Genomic DNA, 21857 nt, shown 5'->3' on the forward strand with positions numbered 1-21857 from the left:
GAGTTTTTCATTTCAAATTTTATTTGTTTGGCTTTTTTTCAGAAATTCTCTTTATCGAATTCTAATTTCATGTTTTGATTTGTTTTAGTAATTTCATTCAAATTGTGTTTCAGTCTTTTATTCATACTTTAAGTTACTTCAAAATCATTGTCTTGTGCATCCACTAGGTTGCCATTCTCAGGAAACATTAGGATGAGTGTGCTAATTTCTGTAGTAGACATGGTATCTTGGTTATTCATGTTTTTTGTGTTTTTTCGATGAGACCAAACATCTGGACTTGTGTCATTGTGTTTTAATCAAATGTAGTCCCACTTGTAAATTTTTGGAGCTGTTTCATGTGCATAAGAATTTTGTTCAGAACATTCTTGCCTTAAGTGTTTTCCCCTAGCAGTTTCAGCATTTCCATTTTTAAATTAAGATCTTTGATCCATTTTGAAGTGATTTTTGTGCAGAGTAGGAGATGTGGATCTAATTTAATTCTGCAAGTAGATACCCAGGTTTTGTTGGCATAATTTTTTAAAGAGATTAAAGAGATTGTCTTTTGCAGTATATGTTTTTAATTTAAAAAATTATTGTGTGTGTGTGTGTGTGTGTGTGTGTGTGTGTGTGTGTATGAATGAATGTGGGGGTTACATATACCATGATGCATAGGGAGATCAGAGGACAACTTCATCATGGATTCTGGGGATCTAATCCAGGTCATAATCGGGCTTGTGTGGGAAGTGCTTTTACCTGCTAAGTCACCTTGTCGGCCCCAGTATATGTTTTTTTCTCTTCTGTCCAGTCTTAGATGGTCATATCTGTGTGGATTTTTTCCTGGATCCCCTATAATGTTCTGTTGGTCTATATGTCTGTGCTTGTGCCAATACCATGCTGTCTGTGTCACTGGTTTTGTAGTATAATTTAAGGTCCGGTATTATGGTAGCTCTAGCATTATTATTATTATTATTATTATTTTATTTATTTATTTATTTAGTCTTTTTGAGACAGGGTCTTCCTTTAGCCAGACCTGGCCTGGGACTTGCTATAGAGACCATACTGGCCTTGAACTCAACAGAGTGAGTTTAATCCCAAATGTTGGGATTAAAGGCATGCGCCACCATGCCCAGCTAGCATTATTCTTTTTACTTACAATTGCTTTGGCTAGTCATGGTCTTTGTGTATCTTTATGATTAGTCTTTTTGAGACAGGGTCTTCCTTTAGCCAGACCTGGCCTGGGACTTGCTATAGAGACCATACTGGCCTTGAACTCAACAGAGTGAGTTTAATCCCAAATGTTGGGATTAAAGGCATGCGCCACCATGCCCAGCTAGCATTATTCTTTTTACTTACAATTGCTTTGGCTAGTCATGGTCTTTGTGTATCTTTATGAATATCTGGATTTTCTTTTTTTTCCTTTTTTCTTTTTTTTTAAGTTCTGTAAAGAATGTCATTGGAATTTTGATTGGGATTGCATTGAGTTCATAGATTGCTTTTGGTAATATAGCTATTTTTACAATATTCTGCCAATCCAGGAGGATAGAGATCTTTACATTTTCAAATGTCTTCAATTTTTTTATTATATTTTATTTATTTTTGTATTTTTTTATGTGTATGAGTGTATTGCCTGCATGTATGTAAGTGCACTGATGTCATGTAATGCCTGCCGAGGTCAGAAGGTGGTTTTGGATCCCCTGGAACTGGAGTTATGGATGGTTGTTAGCCACCATGTGGGGTGCTGAGAAGAGAACCTGGGTCCTCTGCACTTAACTGCTAAGCCATCTCTCCAGCCCCTTCAATTTCTTTTTGCAATGCCTTAAAGTTTTCATTAACAGTCTTTTACTTTATTGGTTAGGTTTATTCCTGGCTACTTTTTTTTTTTTTTTAAGCTATTGTGAGTGAGATATTTGTCCTCAGTAAATTTGTTATTGGTATACAGGAAAGCTACGGATTTACAAATTTTTGTGTCATCTTTACTTGAAAGTGTTTATCAGATCTAAGTTTTTTGGTTGAGTTCATAGGGTCTTTTATTTTACTAAAATTTTTATATTTTTATTTTATGTCTATAAATGCTTCTGTATGCATGTGTATAAGTGAGCCCATGTCATGTAAAGCCCACAGAGGCCAGAAGAGGACATCAGGTCCCCTGGAACTGGAGTTATGGACAGTTATTAGTTGCCATGTAGGTTCTGGGAATTGAACCCAGGTCCTCTGGAAGAGCAACCAGTGTTCTTAACCACTAAGCTATCTCTCCAGCCCCTAATTTAATTTTATGTGTATGAGTGTTTTGCCTGTATGTGTGTAAGTGCATCATGTGCATGCCTAGTGCCTGCAGAGGCCAGAAGAGGGCATTGGATCCTCTGGAGTTACAGACAGCTGTTAGCTGCCATGTGGGTGCTGGGAACTAAACTTCGGTCCTTTGCAAGGACAGTAAGTGCTCTTAACTGCTGAGCCATCTCTCTGGCCCCCCTGTAGGGTTTTTTAAAATACAGAATCATGTCATCTGTGAAAGGACCTTCTTCTTGTGTTACTGCTCTAGCTAAGACTTGGCACACTATATTGAATAATAATGGAGAAGGTGGGCACTTATGTCTCATTCTAGATTTTAGAGGAAATAGTCTGTATTTGCTCAGGTTTGTTATATGTGATCTTTATTGTTTTGTGGTACTTCAGGACTTTAATCATGAAGGCATCCTAAACTTTGTTAGTTGATTTTTCTGGGGCTAGGGAGATGCCTCAATTTAGGTGTTCAAACATGAGGGCCAGAGAGTTTAATCCCCAACACCCACATAAAAACAGGGCATGGCCAACACATGTAATCCCAGTACTGGGGAAGCAGAGACAGTAAGATCTCTGCCTGGGGTTTGCTGGCCAGTCAGCTTAGCTGAAATGGCAAGTTCCAGGTTCAGTGAAAGACCCTGCTTCAGAAAATAAGGTGATGGGTCCAGGAGAAGACTCAGCAGTGTTAGCCATGCAAGCCTGATAACCTACCTGACCTTGACCCTGTAACTTGTGTAAAAAGCTAGATGTGGCAGCATACTTTTTTAATCTTGGTATTCCTATGGCCAGATGGGAAGTGGAGGCAGGAAAATTGGCAGGAAATTTGCCTAAGCAGTGCAGCAGCAGAAATAAGTAAGACTGCCTTGGAAACAAGGTGGTAGGAGAGAACTAGCTCTTGAAAAGTTGTCTTCTGATCACTACACTTGTCTAGTTTTTAGTTTAAAATTTCTTGGTCATTTTAATTGAGGACAGAAAATACTACCTTTGGGTTGTGTGTGCATGCATACATGTTTGATAGGGCTTGCTAGATAGCCCCGGAATTTACAATGTAGATTCTTCTGGCCTTGAATGTGCAGTAATCCTCCTGTCTCTGCCTCCTGAGTGCTAGGATTACAGCTGTGTACAATAACATTTGGCCTTTTTATGATATTTTTTGGTTTCTTTATTGTTTTGTTTTAAAATTTCTTTAAATTACATCTAATCATTTATTGTGTGTGGGGGGTGTTCCATGAGGCAATCAGAAAGGTCAGGGAACAATTTACTGGAGTCAGTTCTCTACCATCTGAGTTCTGGGAATCTAATTCTGGTCTTCAGTCTTGTCAACAAGTACCTTTACTTACTGAGCCATTTCATTGGGCCCTAAATGATTTTAGACTTTGTGCATGCTTAGACAAGCATTCTACCAGTTGAGCTACTTCTTCAGTGCTGTTTTTGTTAAACATGGTCTCACTTTTAGTCCAAGGTGCCTTAGAACTCACTGTAGTCCTTCTCCCACAGCCTCCCAAGTGTTTAGATTATAGTTATAAGCTACCACACCTGGTGTATAATTTTTAAAAAATTTTTATTTATATTTTATTTGTGAGTGTTTTGCTTGCGTGTTAAGTGTACCATATGTGTGCAGTGCCCATGGAGGCCAGAAGAGTGTATCAGATCCCCCAGGAATTGTAGTTACAGACAGTTGTGAGCCCACATAGGGGTGCTGGGAACCAAACCTGGTCTTCTGCTAAAGCAGCCAGAGCTCTTAACTGCTGAGCCATTTCTCCAGCCTGTGATTTTAAAATTGAAATTTAAGACTTGCTTTATGGCCCAGAACTTGTCTTTCTGTTTGAGGGGTTTTGAGGCAGGAGCAACGCTGGTCATCAAACTCAAGATCTCATATATGCTAAATATACTAGTTTTTTGTTTTGTTTTGTTTTTTTGCTTTTTTTTTTTTTGTAGTGCCGTGACCAGATTACTCCAGAAACAATGTAAAGGAGGAGAGATTATTTTCACTCATGGTTTCAGAATTTTAGTACATAGTTGCTTGCCTCCGTGTGCTTAGGCTGACTATCACTGTGGCAGAAGTGTGTGGCTAAAGCTGTTTTTCACTTCTTAGCAGACAGGAACAGACTGGGGTTCTTATAAAACCTTCAGAGGCTTGGGGGCTAGGGAAATGGCAGAGTGGTTAAGAGTGTATAGTGCTCTTCCAGAAGATCTGAGTCTGGTTGCCTGCATCCACATTGGGTGGCTCAACTGCCTGTAATTCCAAATCCAGGGGATCCGATGCCCTCTTCTGCAGGCTCCCAGATACACTTGCAGTCATACCTGTACACATAAATTAAAAATTAAAAATCTTGCGGGGGAGAAAAAAGGCCCCAAACCCCTCAAAGGCATTCCCCCAGTGGCATACTTCTTCCAGCTAGGTTCCACTTCCTAGAGTTTCCTCAGCTTCCCTATATAGTGCTACCAGCTAAGGAGCAAGTGCTCAAAACATAGACCTGTGAGGGACATTTTATATTTAAACTACAACAGTAGGCAAGTACTCTACCACTGAGCTATAACTCAGCCCCTAGCACTTATTTTCAATTAGGAGGTACTTTCATCTAGAATTTTTTTCTTTTCCAGGTAAAACTTTAGATTGACAAACAACACCGATTTTTATTTACTTATTTATTTTTGGTGTTTCTTTGAGACAGGGGGTCTCTGTAGCCCCAGCTGGCCAGAACTTGCTATAGAATTCAGACTGGCCTTGATCTCAAAGAGATCCTGCCTACCTTTGCCCTCCTGAATACACCTGGCTCAAGACCGACTTCTAAAATGCTTTCTAATTGTTCACTACAGTCCCTCACACATCCAGTCATATTAACCACTTTATACGTATTAAACACTATTATCAATGTTATTGTATAAAACTGAGATTAAGTAATTGTGCAGATTTCCTATCTAGTAAAATGTGGTTTGGACTGAGCAACAGGCAAGATCCTTAGAGATAGAAAGATGAGTAGTTGATGGTTGGAGAAGAGAGAAGTGGGAAGTCATTACCTCCTATTAATGGACATGGAATTTCTTTTCCTTTTTTGAGGTGAGGTCTTATTGCAGCTCAGGCTGGCCATCCTGCTTCAGTCCTCCAGGTGCTAGGATTATAGACATTTACTGCCACTCTGGGATTAAGATTTCTTTTTTCTTGCTGAAAGTGTTCTGGGGTTGCTACTGTTCATGACTATGCAACTTTGTGAAAGTACTGACAAATGCTGAATTTCATGCTTTTGGGGGGCGGGTCTTTTTGAGACAGGGTCTCCTATAGCCCCAGCAGGCCTGGAACTCGCTATGTAGACCAGGCTGGCCTCGAAATCACAGAGATCTCCTTCTGCCCCTCTGCCTCATTTTAATGTGGGTGCTCAGGTCTCCATTCTTGCACAACAGGTTTTCTTACCAACCCTGTATCTCAGATTTCTTTTAAAAGGCAGAATGGGGATTTGTGCTGGTTAGCTTTAGGTGTCAACTTGACACACCTGGTTAGAGGGAACTTCAGTTGGGGAATTGTTTCCCTTGTATTGACCTATGGCCATGTCATTTTGGCATTTTCTTGATCGATGAGTGATGTGGGAGGGCCCAGCCCACTATGATCTGTACCACCCCTGGGCAGCTAGTCCTGTATTGTATAAGAAAGTGGATTGAGGATAGACCAGGGGAGCAAGTCAATAAACAGCACTCCTCCATGGTCTGTGCTCCAGGTTCCTTCCCTGAGTTCTTACCTTGGCTTTTCTTGATGATGAAATAAGCTGTAAGACAAACCCTTTCCCCCCACTCCCCCCCCCAAGTTGGTTTTGGTCAATGTTTTTATCACAACAGTAGAAAGCTAACTAAAACAGAAACAGTATCCTCAGATATTGCATATTTACTCAGTAATTTTTAAAAGTTGGGATAGGTTCAATACCAAAATCCTGGAGAAAAGAAGCTGGATGTGGTGGCACATGAGATGGAGGGGCAGGTTGTGAAATTGAGGCCAGCCTGGTCTACTTAATGAGTTCTAGACCAGCTGGGGCTATAGGGAGACACACTGTCTTTAAAAAAAAAAAAACAAAAGAAAACCCAGAAACCAACAAACAAAAATCTTGTAGAGTGTTGGGCATGGTGGCATGAGCCTATGATACCAGTACTTGAGGCAGGAGGAGAACAGCAAATTCCAGGACTGCCAGGGCTACAGAGCAGGGCACTATTTCAGAAAACCCAAAATAAATAATTAAAATAAAATCCTGGAAAAAAACTGTAGCTTAAATAATTATGTTTTACAAATTGATTTGCTTTTTTTGATTTGTTTCTTGGAAATTCAGGTAATCTTATAAGTAACTATATATGCATGTAAGCATGTATGTATGTATGTATTTAAACTGTAGTCTTAATACATTTCCCAGGCTAACCTGGAACTTCTGATCATCCTGCCTTAGCCTCCCCCAGTGGCTGGTATTACATGTGTGTACTATTATACCTGACTGTGTTACATGTATAAATTCATTTTTTTAGATACTGAAGATAAGGTTGGAAAATTGTATAAGTCTCCCTAACTGAGCTCCCTAACATAGGGTAACTAACCCATGGTTGTTGTTGAATTTTCCAGCTAACTTCTGGTTTGTTTTTTTTTTTTTTTTTTTGACACAGGGTCTTGCTATGTAGAGACCCTGAAACTCAATGTATAGACCAGGCTGGCCTCGAACTCAAGAGAGATCCACCTGCATCTGCCCTCTTGAGTGCAGGTATCAAAGTGTGCTGGGCTCTGCTGTACTTTGTAATACACAGTAATTTTCTCTCTCCCACTTAATGGGGATTATGTTTTCTGATTTTTTTTTCCAATTTTTTTCTTTTTTTTTTATGTGTATGAGTGTATTGCCTGCATGTATATAAGTGCACCTATATCTAGCACTGCCCACAGAAGTTAGAAGGTGGTATTGGATTCCCCTGGAGGTGGAGTTATAGACCGTTGTTAGCAGCCTCTGCTCTTAACTGCCATCTCTCTAGCCCTAGCGATTATGTTTTAATTGCTTGGCTAGACCTAGCATTCATTCATTCCATGACATTACAGTGCTCATAATGAAATAAAAGTAAAGTAGGTTCATTTTTCTGTAATAATTTGCCTTAGGCAACAGATGTTTCAAAGATACAGCCCTGTCACTTGGATTAGGTTTCATACATAAATTCTTTGCTAATGATTGTTAATAGTATAAAATGTGATAGGAATCCCACCAAATTATTATCTTGCCAGGTCTTTACAGAGTTGCAAGAAAGCATATGGCTCACTATTAGAAATGATATTATAAATGTTGAAATTGGGCAACCGAGGCTGCATGAGACATTTCCTCAAGGAGAAAGAGTGGTTGCTGCTGCTGCTGCTGCTGCTGCTGCTGCTGCTGCTGCTGCTGCTGCTATTCAGCCAGACAGAGCCTGCAATTCTAGCACTTGAAAGATGGAGGTAGGGTGATCAAGAGTTCATCCTCCTTGGCTACAGAGTTTGAGACCAGTCTGAGTTAAGTGCCTCAAAAAGCAAGAAAATGTCAAAATTTGGCTAAAATGTTTATTTTGTTTTAGAAGGTGGCATTTAAGAGACATTATGAATGCTAGTGCAGGTTTTTTTTTTCTTTTTTCTTTTCAAAGAGTCTTACTGTGTAGCTCTGGCTGGCCTTAAACTCTCTCTGTAGACTAAACTGGCTTAGAACTCTTAGATGTCGGCCTACCTCTGCCTCCTAAGTGCTGGGATGAAAAGGCCTCCACCATCACACCTGGCACTGTCATAGTTTTTTAGAGATTATTTATAAACAAAAGCTATCCCTTAGTGTCTTTGGAGAATTGGTTCCAGGACTCCATGAATACCAAAATTCATAGATGCCCAAGTGCCTTACATAAAATGGCTTAGTATTTACATATAACCTGTATATATCTGCCTGTATAATTTTTCTTCTATACTTTAAATTATCTCTAGATTACTTTTAATACCTACAACATCAGTGCTATGTAAATAATTATATTGTGTTGTTTAGGGAATGACCAGGAAAAATACTTTGTACTTGTTCAGTCCTGGCATATTGTTTTTATTAGTGTTTCGACCCACAGTTGATTAAATCTGTGAGTGCAAGGTTATCAGAATGGAGTATGTGAACATTTTCTTACTCTCTTGCAAACCAAAATAAGTTAGTGATAGTAGTTGTCTTTTGAGTGAATATACAACTTTTTTATATAGAACTACCGTTTACAAAGGACCTAAGTAGGCTTTAATGTTGGAATCATGTAGTGGTGTAATATTAACAAATGATGCACACCTTAAAATTTTCTATTATTTTAGAATTTCACACAGTGTATTTTGATCATACTCAGACCCCACCCCACCCCATTTCCACTTGCACCTTACTATGCCTGGCCCCTGGCTTCATGTCATGTCCCGTTGTGGCCCCCCCCCATTTTTGGGGGGATTAAAGGCATGTACCACCATGCCCCGATTCTACCAGTGTTTTAAAATTGTCATGTTGCTTCCTCAGAGGATAAAGGCTCTTTTAGTTTTCTTCTGTCTTTATTGCTTTTCATTTTTGGAGACAGCATCTGACTATGTAGCCAGCCTAGGCACTCACTGGTATTACAGGCAGGTGCCACCATACCCAGCTTGGCTTTTCTACTTATTAGAAAGTGTTTTGCCTTTGTTTTTTTTTGTTTTTTTTTTTCTTTTTGGTCTTTTTGAGACAGGGTCTCCCTGTAGCCCCAGCTGTCCTGGAACTCACTATGTAGACCAGGCTGGCCTTCAACTCACAGAGATCCGCCTGCCTCTGCCTCCCAAGTGCTGGGATTAAAGGGGTGCACCACCACACCCGGCCACTTTTGAATATTTTTATTGATTGTATATGTAATTTTTTTTATTACGAATGATGAACATACTTTTACTTTAGCAAAATTGGAATAATTTTTCTTGATTTTTGTTGTTTGTTTATTTGTTGGTTTCTTTTAAGTCAGAGCCTAGGTAGTCCTGGCTGGCTTGGAACTTGCTGAAAAGATGTGGGTAGCCTCAAACTTTGGCCTCCTGTATCAGCCCCCATAGGACTGAGTGAATTATAGGCATGAACCACCATGCCCAGCTTGATTTTTTTTTTAATTTTTTTATGTAAGTGTGTATGTATGTGAATGTAGTATTATGTAAATGTGTGTGTGCAGGTGAACATCCATGCAGAGACCAGAGAAGGACAGGTGCCCTGCTTTATCATTCTATCTTAATCCCTTGAAACTGGTCGCTCACGGAACCTGGAAATAGACTGGTAGCCACTTAGCTCCAGTGATCTTTCTGTCTCTGCGCCTCTACTCCCAGCCCTGGGGATACAGGCATCTACAACCATGCCTGGCGTTTTTTACATAGGTTCTGAGGATTTTAATGTGTGTCTTCATGCTTATAGAACAAGCACTATATTACTCAGTGAGCTGTCTCCCTAGCCACTGACTTTAAAAAATATGTACATATTGTGGGGGGGCACCTCTGGGCGTGTGTGCCAAGGCCCATGTATGGAAGTCAGAGGACAGCTCTCTTTCCACTTTTATATGGGTTCCAAGGATCAAACTCAGGTCAGTAAACTTGAGTAGCAAGGCACCTTTATCATGTGAGCCATCTTGCTGGGCCCTTGCCTTTTGCGTTAAAATATTTTTGCTTATTTCATAATTTTGTTTATTTTTGTGTGTTTGTTTGGTGTTTTGTTTGTTTGGTTTTGGGGCTTTTTTGTTTTTTGTTATTTTTGGTCTTTTTGAGACAGGGTCTCCCTGTAGCCCCAGCTGAGCTGGAACTCGCTATGTAGACCAGGCTGGCTTCAAACTCATGGAGATCTGCCTGCCTCTGCCTCCCAAGTGCTGGGATTAAAGGCGCGTGCCACCACACCTGGCAAACTAGTTCTTTTTTAATTTTTTTAAATTAATGGATTTCATTACAGCATTTTCATACAGTGTTTTTGCAAAGACTGCTTCTGTTCTCAAGATGAAGTAGGGGCCAGAGAGATGGCTCAGTGGGTAAAAAGGTGTCTCCTGCCAAGCCTGAATTTGATCCCTGGGACCCGCATGGTAGAAGAAGAAAATCAACTGCAAGTTGTCCTCTGACTTCCCCACACTGCCTGAGTGTAATTAAAAAATTAAAAGCGCATGCCTTTAATCCCAGCACTTGGGAGGCAGAGGCAGGTGAATCTCTGTGAGTTCAAGTCCAGCCTGGTCTACATAGTGAAGTCCAGGCCAGTTGGGGCTACAGGGGGACCGTGTCTCAAAAAGAAAAAAAAAAAAAAAAAAAAAAGGATGAAGTAAAAGTTATTGCAGAAAAGTGCCCCAGGTCATCCATAGGCAAAGATATACATACATAATTATTTTACAGGGAAAGATTTGAATATTGACATGTAGCTGTTTATTCTGGGTTAGAAAGTTCTCAGAGAGAGGGTGTAGGCTCATGAAAATCCCATGACTTAGAAGACCCTTCCCTTATATTCTTAAGTGATAAACAATTGCTGAGAGAGAGGAGACTTAGTGGTATGGTATGACTTTTTTGTAGGATGGGGTAGGCTTCATTGGTGCAAATTTTAAGTTACCACCCATACTGCAGTGGGACTTTTGATGACACAGCTGTCTAAAAAACCCATGCATCTATAAGTAACCTCTATAAACTTAAGTGGTTCACCAAGCTGAACTTGGATGAATAGTTTCTTTAGACCATCACTGCCCTATTTGCAGTGAGTAGAAATAGACTCCCCAGGAAAAGTCAGGCAATGAATCTTCATGCCGTTTTTAGAATAGGGAGGAGTGCATATGCTTTGTGTGAGTTTTCTTTATGCTGTGACCAAATACTTAACAGGAAGCAACTTAAAGGAAGAAGGGGTTATCTTGGCTTATAGTTTAAGAAGATGACAGTCCATTAGAGCAGGGAAGGGATGACAGCAGCAAAGTGAGATGGCTGATCACTCTTTGGTCTGTAGTCAGGAAACAAAATGCTGTGTTCAGCTTGTTACTTCTTTTTTATTCAGTCAAGAACCCTAGCCCAGGAAATAGTGCCACTCACATTCAGGGTGGGCCTTCCTTTTCCTGCTAAATCTTTCTGGAAGAACCCTCAAAGACACATACAGGTATGTTTCCCTGGTGATTTAAAATCCAATCAAGTTGACCATGAAGATTAACCATCACATTACTATGCCATTTTGCATATGTCTCCAAGTGTGCCTTTACTTGTGTTATAGCTCCCTCCCTTGGGCAGAAATCTTAACTATGCTAACATTACAGTGAAGATATAAATGAGACTCAAGGCAGGTCTCTGTCTCAGTAGTCACTGGCTTTAATAGGCTTGCCTGCAACTTTACTGTTTTTGTATATCTGCCCAGTTTCATAACCATTGTCTTTTTAAAAAGTAAGCTGTTTATAACTATTACACTGTTGTAGCCCACATCTCTGATTATATACTTACCTATTTAAGATCAGATTACATGCTGAATTCATGCTGTTCTTTTTGATAAATATTATCAAGGGGCCCCAGAATTTGTCCTAGTACTGTGGACTCCCATTGAGTATAAATGTTACTATTTTCTAGTAGTTTTACTAGTACTGGAATTGGAAATAAAATGCCCCCAATACACCTCCTGTTTATTTTATTTTGGAATGTTAGGGGTTGAACCTATGCTTTGTGCCTGTATTCTACAATTGAGGTATGTCTCTGGCCTCCTGTTTTTCTATTTTAAATGACAAAACATAATTGGATGACCTAATTGAGCTATTTTTCCAGCCTCCCTTTCCCTGTCCCTCCCCTTATTTTCTTGCCACACAGACACTTATTAAACATGTATAAATACTTTATATTTTTATTTAGGGATACATGCAGTACACTTTACCTTTGTTAACAAACTTTGTTCTGGAACAATTTTAAATTTATAAAAAAGTTGTGGTGCTGGAGAGCTGACTCAAAAGAGCACTGGCTGCTCTTGTAGAGGACCTGGGTTTGGTTCCCAGCACCCACATGGTGGCTGACAACCATCTGTAACTCCAGTTCCAGGGAATCCAACACCCTCTTCTGACCTCTGTGGGCATTACGTGACATGGGTATACTTAAACACATGCAAGCAATACACTCATACACATAAAATAGAAAAGGGAAAAGTTGTCAACATAGTGCAGAGCTCCTATGTACTCCTCATATAGTTTACACCATAGTTAATATCTTACATTACTGTTACCTTTGTTTAATAAATCAGCATTGGTGCATAACTGTTAACAGCTAAACTCTAGCCAATTCCAAATCAAACCTCGTTTAGCTCTCACCTTTTTTCCCATTAATGTTCTCTTCTGTTCCTTAGTGTGGTCCAGAGAACCATGTTGCATTTGGTTTTGTATCTCCTCAATTTCTTCTGACCTGTGTAGTTTCTCAGTTTCCCCCTTACCCCATAGTTCTGACAATCATTAAGGGCAGGATATCTTGTAGAATGTCCCCAATTTGAGTTTAGGTTTGTTTTTCTCAGAATTAAACTGGAATAGATTACAACAGAAGTAAAGTGCCCTTGTCATAACATATGAAGCATGAAAGCCACATACATTTTTATTAGAATAACATGTGATATGTTAGTCAGACTTTAAGTTGCTGACACAGCTGTCTGAGAAAATTTAAAAGATGGATTTATTTTGACTCAAAGTTTTAGAAATTTCTGACTGTGGTCAGCTAGCCTGTCAGAATTGATGAGGCAGAACACTGTAATAGTGGGAACATTCGATAGAGAAGGCTGCTCATCCCATGACTGCCAAGAAGCAGGGAGACAGGAAGTGGCCAGACACAAGATAACAGCCATCAGAGGTTGCTCCAAATGATGTGCTTCTTCCAACTAGTCCTCGCCTCCTAGTCCAACACCTCCAATAATGCTGTCAAATTATGAACCCACTAGTAAGGTCAGAGCCCCTCATGAGCCTTTTGGGAGAAGTACTTTGTATTTAAATTACAATGTATATTAATTTGTTTAACCCTTTCAAAAGAGAATTTTTATTGAAACATTAAAGTTGAACAAGTGTTATATGTGGTTTATTAGAAAGTTAACCTTTTATATACTCTTGTGACTACTACTTCAGATCAAGATATTAAATTATTTCCAGCACTCAGATTTCTTGGCTATCTTTCCCAGTTAGAAACTCCTTGGTATTCTCACTTCTGTTACCATTGATTCATTTTGCCAGTTTTCAGCTTCATGTAAGTGAAATAATATGTGCCTGAAATTTACTGTCACTTTAATATTAGCAGGATTTTCTTTTTGTCTATGTAGCTTTTTTTTTGTTTTTTTTTGGATTATGCCACAGTTTATCAATTCTGTTACTGACAGACATATGGAGTGTTTCTGGTTCTTTGTCATTATAATAAATATGTTGGAAGCATTTAAAAAATATTTTATTATTTTTATTTTACATGTATGAGTGTTACACCTGCATGTACATAAATGAACCCACATTGTGCAGTGCCCATGGAGGACAGAAGAGGCTGTGAGATCCCCTGGAACTGGAGTTACAGACATTTGTTAGCTGCCATGTGGATGCTGGGCTTTGAACCTAGATCTTCTCCAAGAACAGTCAGTGTTAACTGCTGAGCCATCTCTCCAGCCCCAAAAGTGTTCTTTTTTTTTTTTTTTTAAATGTGTATTTTATTTGTTATTTTATGTGTATGTAAGTGTACCCATGTCCTGCATTGCCCTCAGAGGTTAGGAGAGGGTGTTGGATCCCCTGGAATTGGAGTTGTAGATGGTTGCAGCCACCATGCAGGTGCTGGGAACAGAACCCAGGTCCTCTGCAAGAGCAGCCAGTGCTCTTAACTGTTGTGGCAGCTCTCCAGCCCCCCAATCTTTTGTCTTCATCATTTTGAAACAGGATCTCTCTCTGTAGCCACAGCTTACCTGGAACTCACTATGTAGACTAGCTGGTCTTGATCTATCTCCTGAGTGCTGGGATTAAAGGTATGGGCCACCATACCCAGCAAGAACGTTTTTATTTATACTTTTGTTGTTGTTGTTTTGGCAGGTCTCCATGATCCCAGCCTGCCTAGAACTCAGTGTGATGCCTTGTGTATGCTCTGCAGTTGCTCTACCACTGAGCTACATCCTCAGCCCTTTGTTCTTTGAGTCTGGGTATATTTCTCCTTATGACCAAGAAACCTGAGATACCACTGTCCTAGAATTTGGTTTTGTTTTTTTTTTCTTGGTCTTTTTGAGACAGGGTCTCCCTGTAGCCCCAGCTGTCCTGAAACTCACTATGTAGACCAGGCTGGGCTGGAACTCAGATTCTCCTGCCTCTGCCTCCCGAGTTCTGGGATTAAAGGAGTGTGCCACCACCCCTGGCAAGTTTGGATGTTTTTAGGGGTTCAATACTGTTGACTTGAAACTTCATTTAAATGAAACCTATGATGTCTGTCTTATTGAGGCTATTTTGTGAGCATCTTTTTTTCCTCCAGCTTTTCTTACCACTTTTCTGAAAGGATGACATTCTCATAAATTACATCTATTTTAAGTGTACAGTTCATATAAAATTTCCATCATTTGGGGCTGGAGAGATGGCTCAACAGTTACGAGCACTTACTGTTCTTGCAAAGGACCCAAGTTCAGTTATCAGCACCTACATAGCACCTAACAGCTGTCCACAACTCCAGTTCTAGGAGATCCCACGCCCTCTTCCGGCCTCCACAGGCATTGCACAACCTGGATGCACTTATGTACATGGAGGCAAAACACTCATAACATAAAATAAAATAAAACTTGGGCTGGAGAGACAACTCCAGTTCCAAGTGATCTGATGCCCTCTTTTGATTTCCATGGGCATTGCACAAATATGGTACACTTACATACATGCAGGCAGTAAACACATACACATAAAGTAAAAATAATAAAATATTTTAAATAATAAAATAATTAAATTTAAAAAATTCCACCATTTCTAAAATATTCCTTCCTTGTTTGGTCTAAGGAAACTACCAATCTACCTTTTTTTTTTTTTTTTTTAAAAAAAAAAAGGCTATATAGGGGGCTGGAGAGATGGCTCAGTGGTTAAGAACACTGGTGATTCTTGCAGAAGACCCAGGTTCGTATCCCACTCACATGGCAGCTAACAACTATCTGTAACTCCAGTTCGAGGGGATCTGACAGCCTCTTCTGACCTCTGTGGGCATTGCACGACATGGGTACATTTACCTACATGCAGGCAATACATAAAAAAAATTAAAAATAACAATTTTTAAAAAGACTATATGAATATTGAATTTCTTTTTTATTTTAATGTGTTTGAGTGTATTGCCTGCATGTATGTGAGTGCACCCGTGGCATTGACATGGGTGCACTCACATGCAGGCAATACACTCATACACATAAAATAAAAATAATAAAATATTTTTTAAAAATAAAATTTTTGAGTAGTTTAAATATACAGAACTGAGACTGTAGAGGTTACTGTGTAGTATTTCCATAAACCTATGCTAGAACCGCCCCCCAGAGTTTTCATTGATTATAGTGTATTTACATTATTATTAAATAAAATCCATACTTTTTTCAAATTTCTTTATTATAACCTAATGACCTTTTTCTCTTACAGGATTCCCCCCTCCTTTTTTTTTTTTTAAAGATAAGGGTCTCAGGGTATCCCTCTGTACCATCAGACTGGCCACTAACTCCTTCCCTAGTCTTCTGACTGCTGAGATTACAGGTGTGCACCACCACATTCACCCCAAAGGTCTTCCTTAAATAAAAATTAGCAGAAAACAATTAAATTTTTGCTTCACCAATTCTGTAAAGGGTAAGAATTAAAAGTTTATTTTGCCAAAAATATATACAACACTATCAAAATTGGGAGTAAAACCCTGTTATTTCATTTGGGGGAAATGGTTTAAGCTGTAGGTACTTTAAAAAATCTTAATTTATAATCTTTGAGGGGCTGTGATGGAACAAACTATAAAAAATTATTCTTTGGCCCTTTTGGAAGAGTAAGTCAGAGGAAATAAGAATTTTGGTCTCAGAGGGATAGAGATGTTTGTTCAACTGTCTAGAGATTTTTATCTATTTCTGGACTCCGTTATGTTCCATTGATACTGTTTCTGTTTTTAAGCCTGTATCAGAGACTGGATTCTGATAGTTTCATAGTCAATTTTGAGGTTGTTCACTGCTTCAAGATTGTTTTAATTCTGGTTTCTTTGTGTTTCTAAGTAAATATACTTTAGAATTGGTTGTTAACCTGTTTTCAGAAGGCTATTATTAATTATAATTTTGGGTATCATTTTAATCCTGATTCTTGTCAGGTATATGGTATATCCTTCCATTTGCTTAGATTGTCTTGATTTTTCTCATAGAGTGTTCTGATATATTCAGTGTAGAGGTCTTACAAGTTCTATTAAGGAATATTTGTTTTTATTTTTCTTGAGGCAGTTTCTCACTCTAGCAGGCTTGCCCAGTCCTCACTAAGTAGTCCACACTAGCCTGAAATTAACTTTAGGTTTACTTCTGTTATTATTATTTTATTTATTTATTTATTTATTTATTTATTTATTTTTAATGTTTTTGGTGTGTTTGAGACAGGGTCTCCCTGTAGCCCCAGCTGGCCTGGAACTTGCTATGTAGAGCAGGCAGGCTGGCCTTGAACACACAGAGATCCACCTGCCTCCGCCTCCCAAGTTCTGGGATCAAAGGCATGCACCATCATACCGCACCTATTTTTTTTTTTTAATTTATGTGTATGAGTGCCTTGCTTGAATGTATGCAAGTGCACCGTATGCATGCAGTGTCCTTCGAGGCCAGAAGAGGGTGGTGGGTTGCCTGGAACTGGAGTTACAGGTGGTTAGAACCATGTGGGTGCTGGGAACCAAACCCAGGTCCTCTGCGAGAACAGCCAGTGCTCTTTATCTACGAGCCATCTCTCCAGCCCCATGCTGTTTTTTTAAAAAAAATTTTTTTTACCTTTTCTGAAAAGCTTTTTTTTTTCTTCAGCTTTTCATATAGCATATGAGAAGAGGCAGCTATAGAAGTGAAGATCTGTTCTCTAAAAATTGTATTGTGCTTGGGCCGGGTGTAGTATGGTGCATGTCTGTAGTCCCAGGACTCGGGAGGCAGAGGCAGGCAGATCTCTGTGAGTTCTGGTCTACATAGTGAGTTCCAGGCCATCTGGGGCTACAGGGAGACCTTGTCTCAAAAAGACAAAAAAAGGGAGGGGGCTGTTGAGAGATGATTCAGTGGTTAAGAGTACACACTGTTTTGCAGAGGCACAGAGTTCAGTTCTCAGCACCTATGTTAGCTAGCTCACTTGTATCTCCAAGAAAATTGGTGCCTCTGACCCCTGCGGGTACCTGTCCTCACATGCATACCCTACCCCAGTACACATACATATAATTAAAAATAAAATAAGTCTCTTAAAAAAATCTTATTTAAATCCATATTAAAATATAAACAGCTAGATGTGGCTTTTATCCTCTTGCACAGTGTTTACATTTTGGGAAGCATTTGAGGAGTTTTTTTGTATTTGTTTTGTAATTAGAACCTATGTGAAGAGACTGGAGAAATAGAAAAATAATTAGATGTGGTTCTTGTTTTTGGAGAATGCACACATTCATTAGTAAGGAAATTGCCTGTATTCCACCATTTCAGCCTAGTGGCGCTTTCTTTAAAATAACAATGCAAAGTAGAATTGTGGCCAGGCATGGTCACATGCTTGTAATCCCAACACTTGAGACTAAGGCAGGAGAATGACCACAAACTTGAAGCTAGTTTGTAGGTACAAAGTAAGTTTAACACCAGCCTGGGCTAATAGTAAAAGGTAGAACTGTAGGTCTTTGGAATGCCATTACAAGTAAAGCAGAATATGCCAGGCCTAACTGGTCTGAGCTTGAGATGAATTTCGGAGCAGCCTCACCTGTTACTTTTCTTTTCTTTTCTTGCCTTTCTTTTTTTTTTTTTTAAAAGGTGCATGTGAGTGTTTTGCCTGAATGCATACAAGTGCACCTGTATGCGCTGTGCCCACTGGGGAGGGCAGAAGAAGACATCAGATCCCCTGCAACTGGATAGATGGTTGTTAGCTCCCATATGGGTACTCTACAAGAGTAGCCAGTGCTCATAACCTCTGAGCTGTCTCTCCAGCCCCTTCTGTTTTTAAAGTGTAGTTCTTATAGCCCTAATACCTTTAGTACTCTTTTTTTTTTTTAATGATGAGCTTGCCATTTGATTTTATTAAAATTGTTTCATGTCTAATAGGTTATAAATCTTTGAGATGATCTATTTTATGTGACAAAAATTATTTGCATCTTTTCCAGACATGTTTCTGTTTTTTTATTCCTATGGATTATGCTTGATTCACTAAATGAAGTGAATCTGAACCTCCATGAGTTCTTTTTGTTAGAGCCTAAGTAAATACCAGCTTTGGCATTTACAAATTTAGGATAGCAACATACTTGTTTTGCTGAGTTCTATCTCTTCATCTTCCTCAACTTTTTTTTTTTTTTTTTTTTTTTTTTTTTTGGGTCTTTTTGAGACTGGGTCTCCCTGGAACTCACTACGTAGACCAGGTTGGTCTTACACGCACAGAGATCCACCTGTCTCTACTTCTCAAGTACTGGGGCTAAAGTCATGCGCCACCATGCCCCACTTTCCTCAACTTTTATTTAGCTAAATTCTCTAGCTTTACCTGTGCCTTTAATTTGAAGAGATTATTATCTGTTACTGAGAAAGTCATGTCAGAAAATTTGGGATAAAACTATTGCATGTATTTTCCACTCAGTTTAATTGCAATTCTCTGAGAAACCAATGTATTTCATATGTTCACTGAGCAAATCTCTCTTTTTATTTCAGTTGGAAAGACATCTTTGATCACCAGATTCATGTATGACAGTTTTGACAACACCTATCAGGTATTTTTGTTTTACCAGTTTATTACTTTGTTTCTATGTTAGAGTTAATATTTAAGGTATTTTTAAAGTTCTATGATGTGTAAATTGCTGTCTAAATTCAGAGTATAAATAATTTTTCCCATAGTTCTAACCTTTCTCAATTTGCTTCCTATTTCAAAATCTATTGAAAAAATTGTTTTTAAATATCATATGGGATGGAATTAGAAGAGATGGTTAATAGATGCTCTTTATTATAGAGAATTCATCCAAGTCTAGGATTCTTTAATTTTTATTTTATTTTTTTCCTTTTCTCTTTCCCCTGACATGCAAGGCCCTGGCCTGTGTTGCCCTCCCTAACCCCAAATCTAAGATTTTGTAGCATTTTGCTCTATGTTTCAATCAAGACTTAGTAATATAATAAAATCAGAAATGATGCTGGACATGGTGGCACATGCCTTTAGTCCCAGTACTTGGGAGATAGAGGCAGGCAGATCTCTATGAGATCCAGACCAACTGGAACTTCAGAGAAAAAAACAAAGCAAAAACAAACAAAAAAAAAAAAAAAAAAGAGGGAAGTCCTATAAGAAAACAAGACAACAGAAAATTAAAAAAAAAAAAAAAAAAAAAAAAAAAAAAAAAAAAAAAAAAAAAAAAAGGAAGAAAAGAAATAATTTATAGAAGAAAATTTGGGAAATTCACAAATATGTGGAATTAAAGAATCTACTTCTAAATATAAATGTCAAAGATGAAAATTACAAGGAAAATAGAAAATTTGTGTTTGTGTAATTGTATATGTGTATGTACATGTATGTGTGCAGGTGTAGAGGCAAGAGGAAGTAGCCCAGTTGTCTTCTTTCTACCTTATTCTCTTGAGGCAGGGGTCTCTCAGTGAATCAAGCTCTGCATTTTTTTGGTTAGGCTGTCTGCTAACAAGTCTGACAGTCTATCCTGTCTTCCTCTACCCCCACGCTAGCACTGGGATTATAGATGCATACAGTTGTACCTGGCTTTTTAATATGGGTGCTGAAAATCTGAACTGAGGTCCTTGTGTGTACAACAAGCACTCTTAACCACTGAGCCATCTCCTGAAGCCCAATATTGAGATGAACCTAAAATAACTGCACAATAAACATTTGATACAGCTAAAGCAGTTTAATACTGAAGACAAGAATATTAAACTAATAGCCTAACCTTCTGTCTTAAGAAACAAACTAAGTTGAAAGAAGCAAGTACAAGGAAGAGATTATTTTAATTTTTAAAATTTATTTTTTAAGTATATGAGTGTTTTGCATGCATGTATGTAAGTATACTCATGCATGCAATGTCCACGAAGGTCAGAGAGGGCTTCAGATCCCCCGGAAATAGAGATATAGATGGTTGTTAACTGCCATGTAGGTGCTGGGAACTGAACCCAGGTCCTCTGCAAGAACAGCCAGTGCTCTTAACTGCTGAACCATCTCTCCAGCTCCAGTAAAGATTTTTTAAAAAATATTTTCCCCTAGGATAAGATTATTTTTAAATGTAGGTTTTATTATTCAAATGTGATGGAGCCAGTAAATAAAATATGAAAAAATTGCCATACTCACAGATCTGAGGAGGAAAGAACATGGTGAGCCATGACTGACCACATGGGGAAATATGGGGTCAATCAAGTTGGGCTTAGTGTTCTTAGCCTAGAAGGTTAAATTATTAAAATCTTACTGTTTCACCACAGACAATTGATAAATGTTTGGTATGACAGATAACTACTCAGATATTAATCTGATATGGTCATTAGACAATGTAAATATGTATCAGAATATCATGTTGTACATCATAAACTTGTACAATTCTGTGTCATTTTAATAGTGCGTACACTCAACAAATTAGGCGTAGAAGGGAGCTTTCTCAGAAAGATAAAGAGCATCTATGAAAATGACACCATTAACATCATATATAATGTTGAGTGGGAAAACACTTTCTCTGTAAGATCAGAAACAAGGTCTGGCCAGATGGCTCATCAGGTAAAGATGTTTGCTGCCAAGCCTGATGACTTGAGTTCAACCCTTGGAATCCCGTGGTGGAAGGAGAGAACCAACTCTGATCTCCCCATGAATGAGCCCATAATGCACATACACACAGATAAGCAAATGTAAAATAGATTGGAAAGAAAAAAATGTAAAACTCTTTATCCAATGACTTGATCTTATGTATTAACAAAATCCTATATCCAGAAACTGGGGATGTAGCTCAGTTAGGAGAATGCTTGCTTTAAATGCATGAAGCCCTAGATTTGAATCTTAGCACTGCATAAAATGAGGCATGGTAGTACATGCCTGTAATTTCAGTACTCTGGAGGTGGAGGCAGGAAGATCAGAAGGTCATCTTTGAGTAGTTCGAGGCCAACCTGGGATACATAAGACCTTGTCTCAAAAAGGGTGGTATCGGGGAGAGGACCAGCTTGATGGCAGAGCAGGTAAAGGTACTTACTGCCAAGCCTGATGACCTGAATTGGATCCCTGGGACCCAAATGGTAAGAGAGAACCTACTTGTGCAGTGTAAGTTGTCCTCTTGAGATCTGCCTACCCACCTGCCTCTGCCTTCCAAGGCGTGTGCCTCCATGACAAGTTTTTTTGTTGTTGTTTTTTTGTCTTTTTTTTTGAGGCAGGGTCTCCCTATAGCCCCAGCTGTCCTGGAACTCACTATGTAGACCAGGCTGGCCTTGAACTCACAGAGATCCGCCTGCCTCTGCCTCCCGAGCGCTGGGATT

At 38.9% G+C, this 21857-nt stretch overlaps 1 protein-coding gene across 2 annotated transcripts in view; it reads left to right on the forward strand.

The window, feature by feature from the left end:
* The window catches only part of Rab6a (RAB6A, member RAS oncogene family), a 70235-nt gene that overhangs the window by 13892 nt on the left and 34486 nt on the right, over nucleotides 1-21857 (forward strand). For both annotated transcript variants that reach the window (XM_017803067.2, XM_008852717.3), the window contains exon 2: nucleotides 19071-19129. In XM_017803067.2, coding sequence (XP_017658556.1) covers nucleotides 19071-19129 — 59 coding nt within the window. The remainder of the gene's footprint in view (nucleotides 1-19070; nucleotides 19130-21857) is intronic.

Source organism: Nannospalax galili, unplaced genomic scaffold (assembly GCF_000622305.1).
Source record: "Nannospalax galili isolate Female #2095 unplaced genomic scaffold, S.galili_v1.0 scaffold686, whole genome shotgun sequence".
Lineage (NCBI taxonomy): Eukaryota > Metazoa > Chordata > Mammalia > Rodentia > Spalacidae > Nannospalax > Nannospalax galili.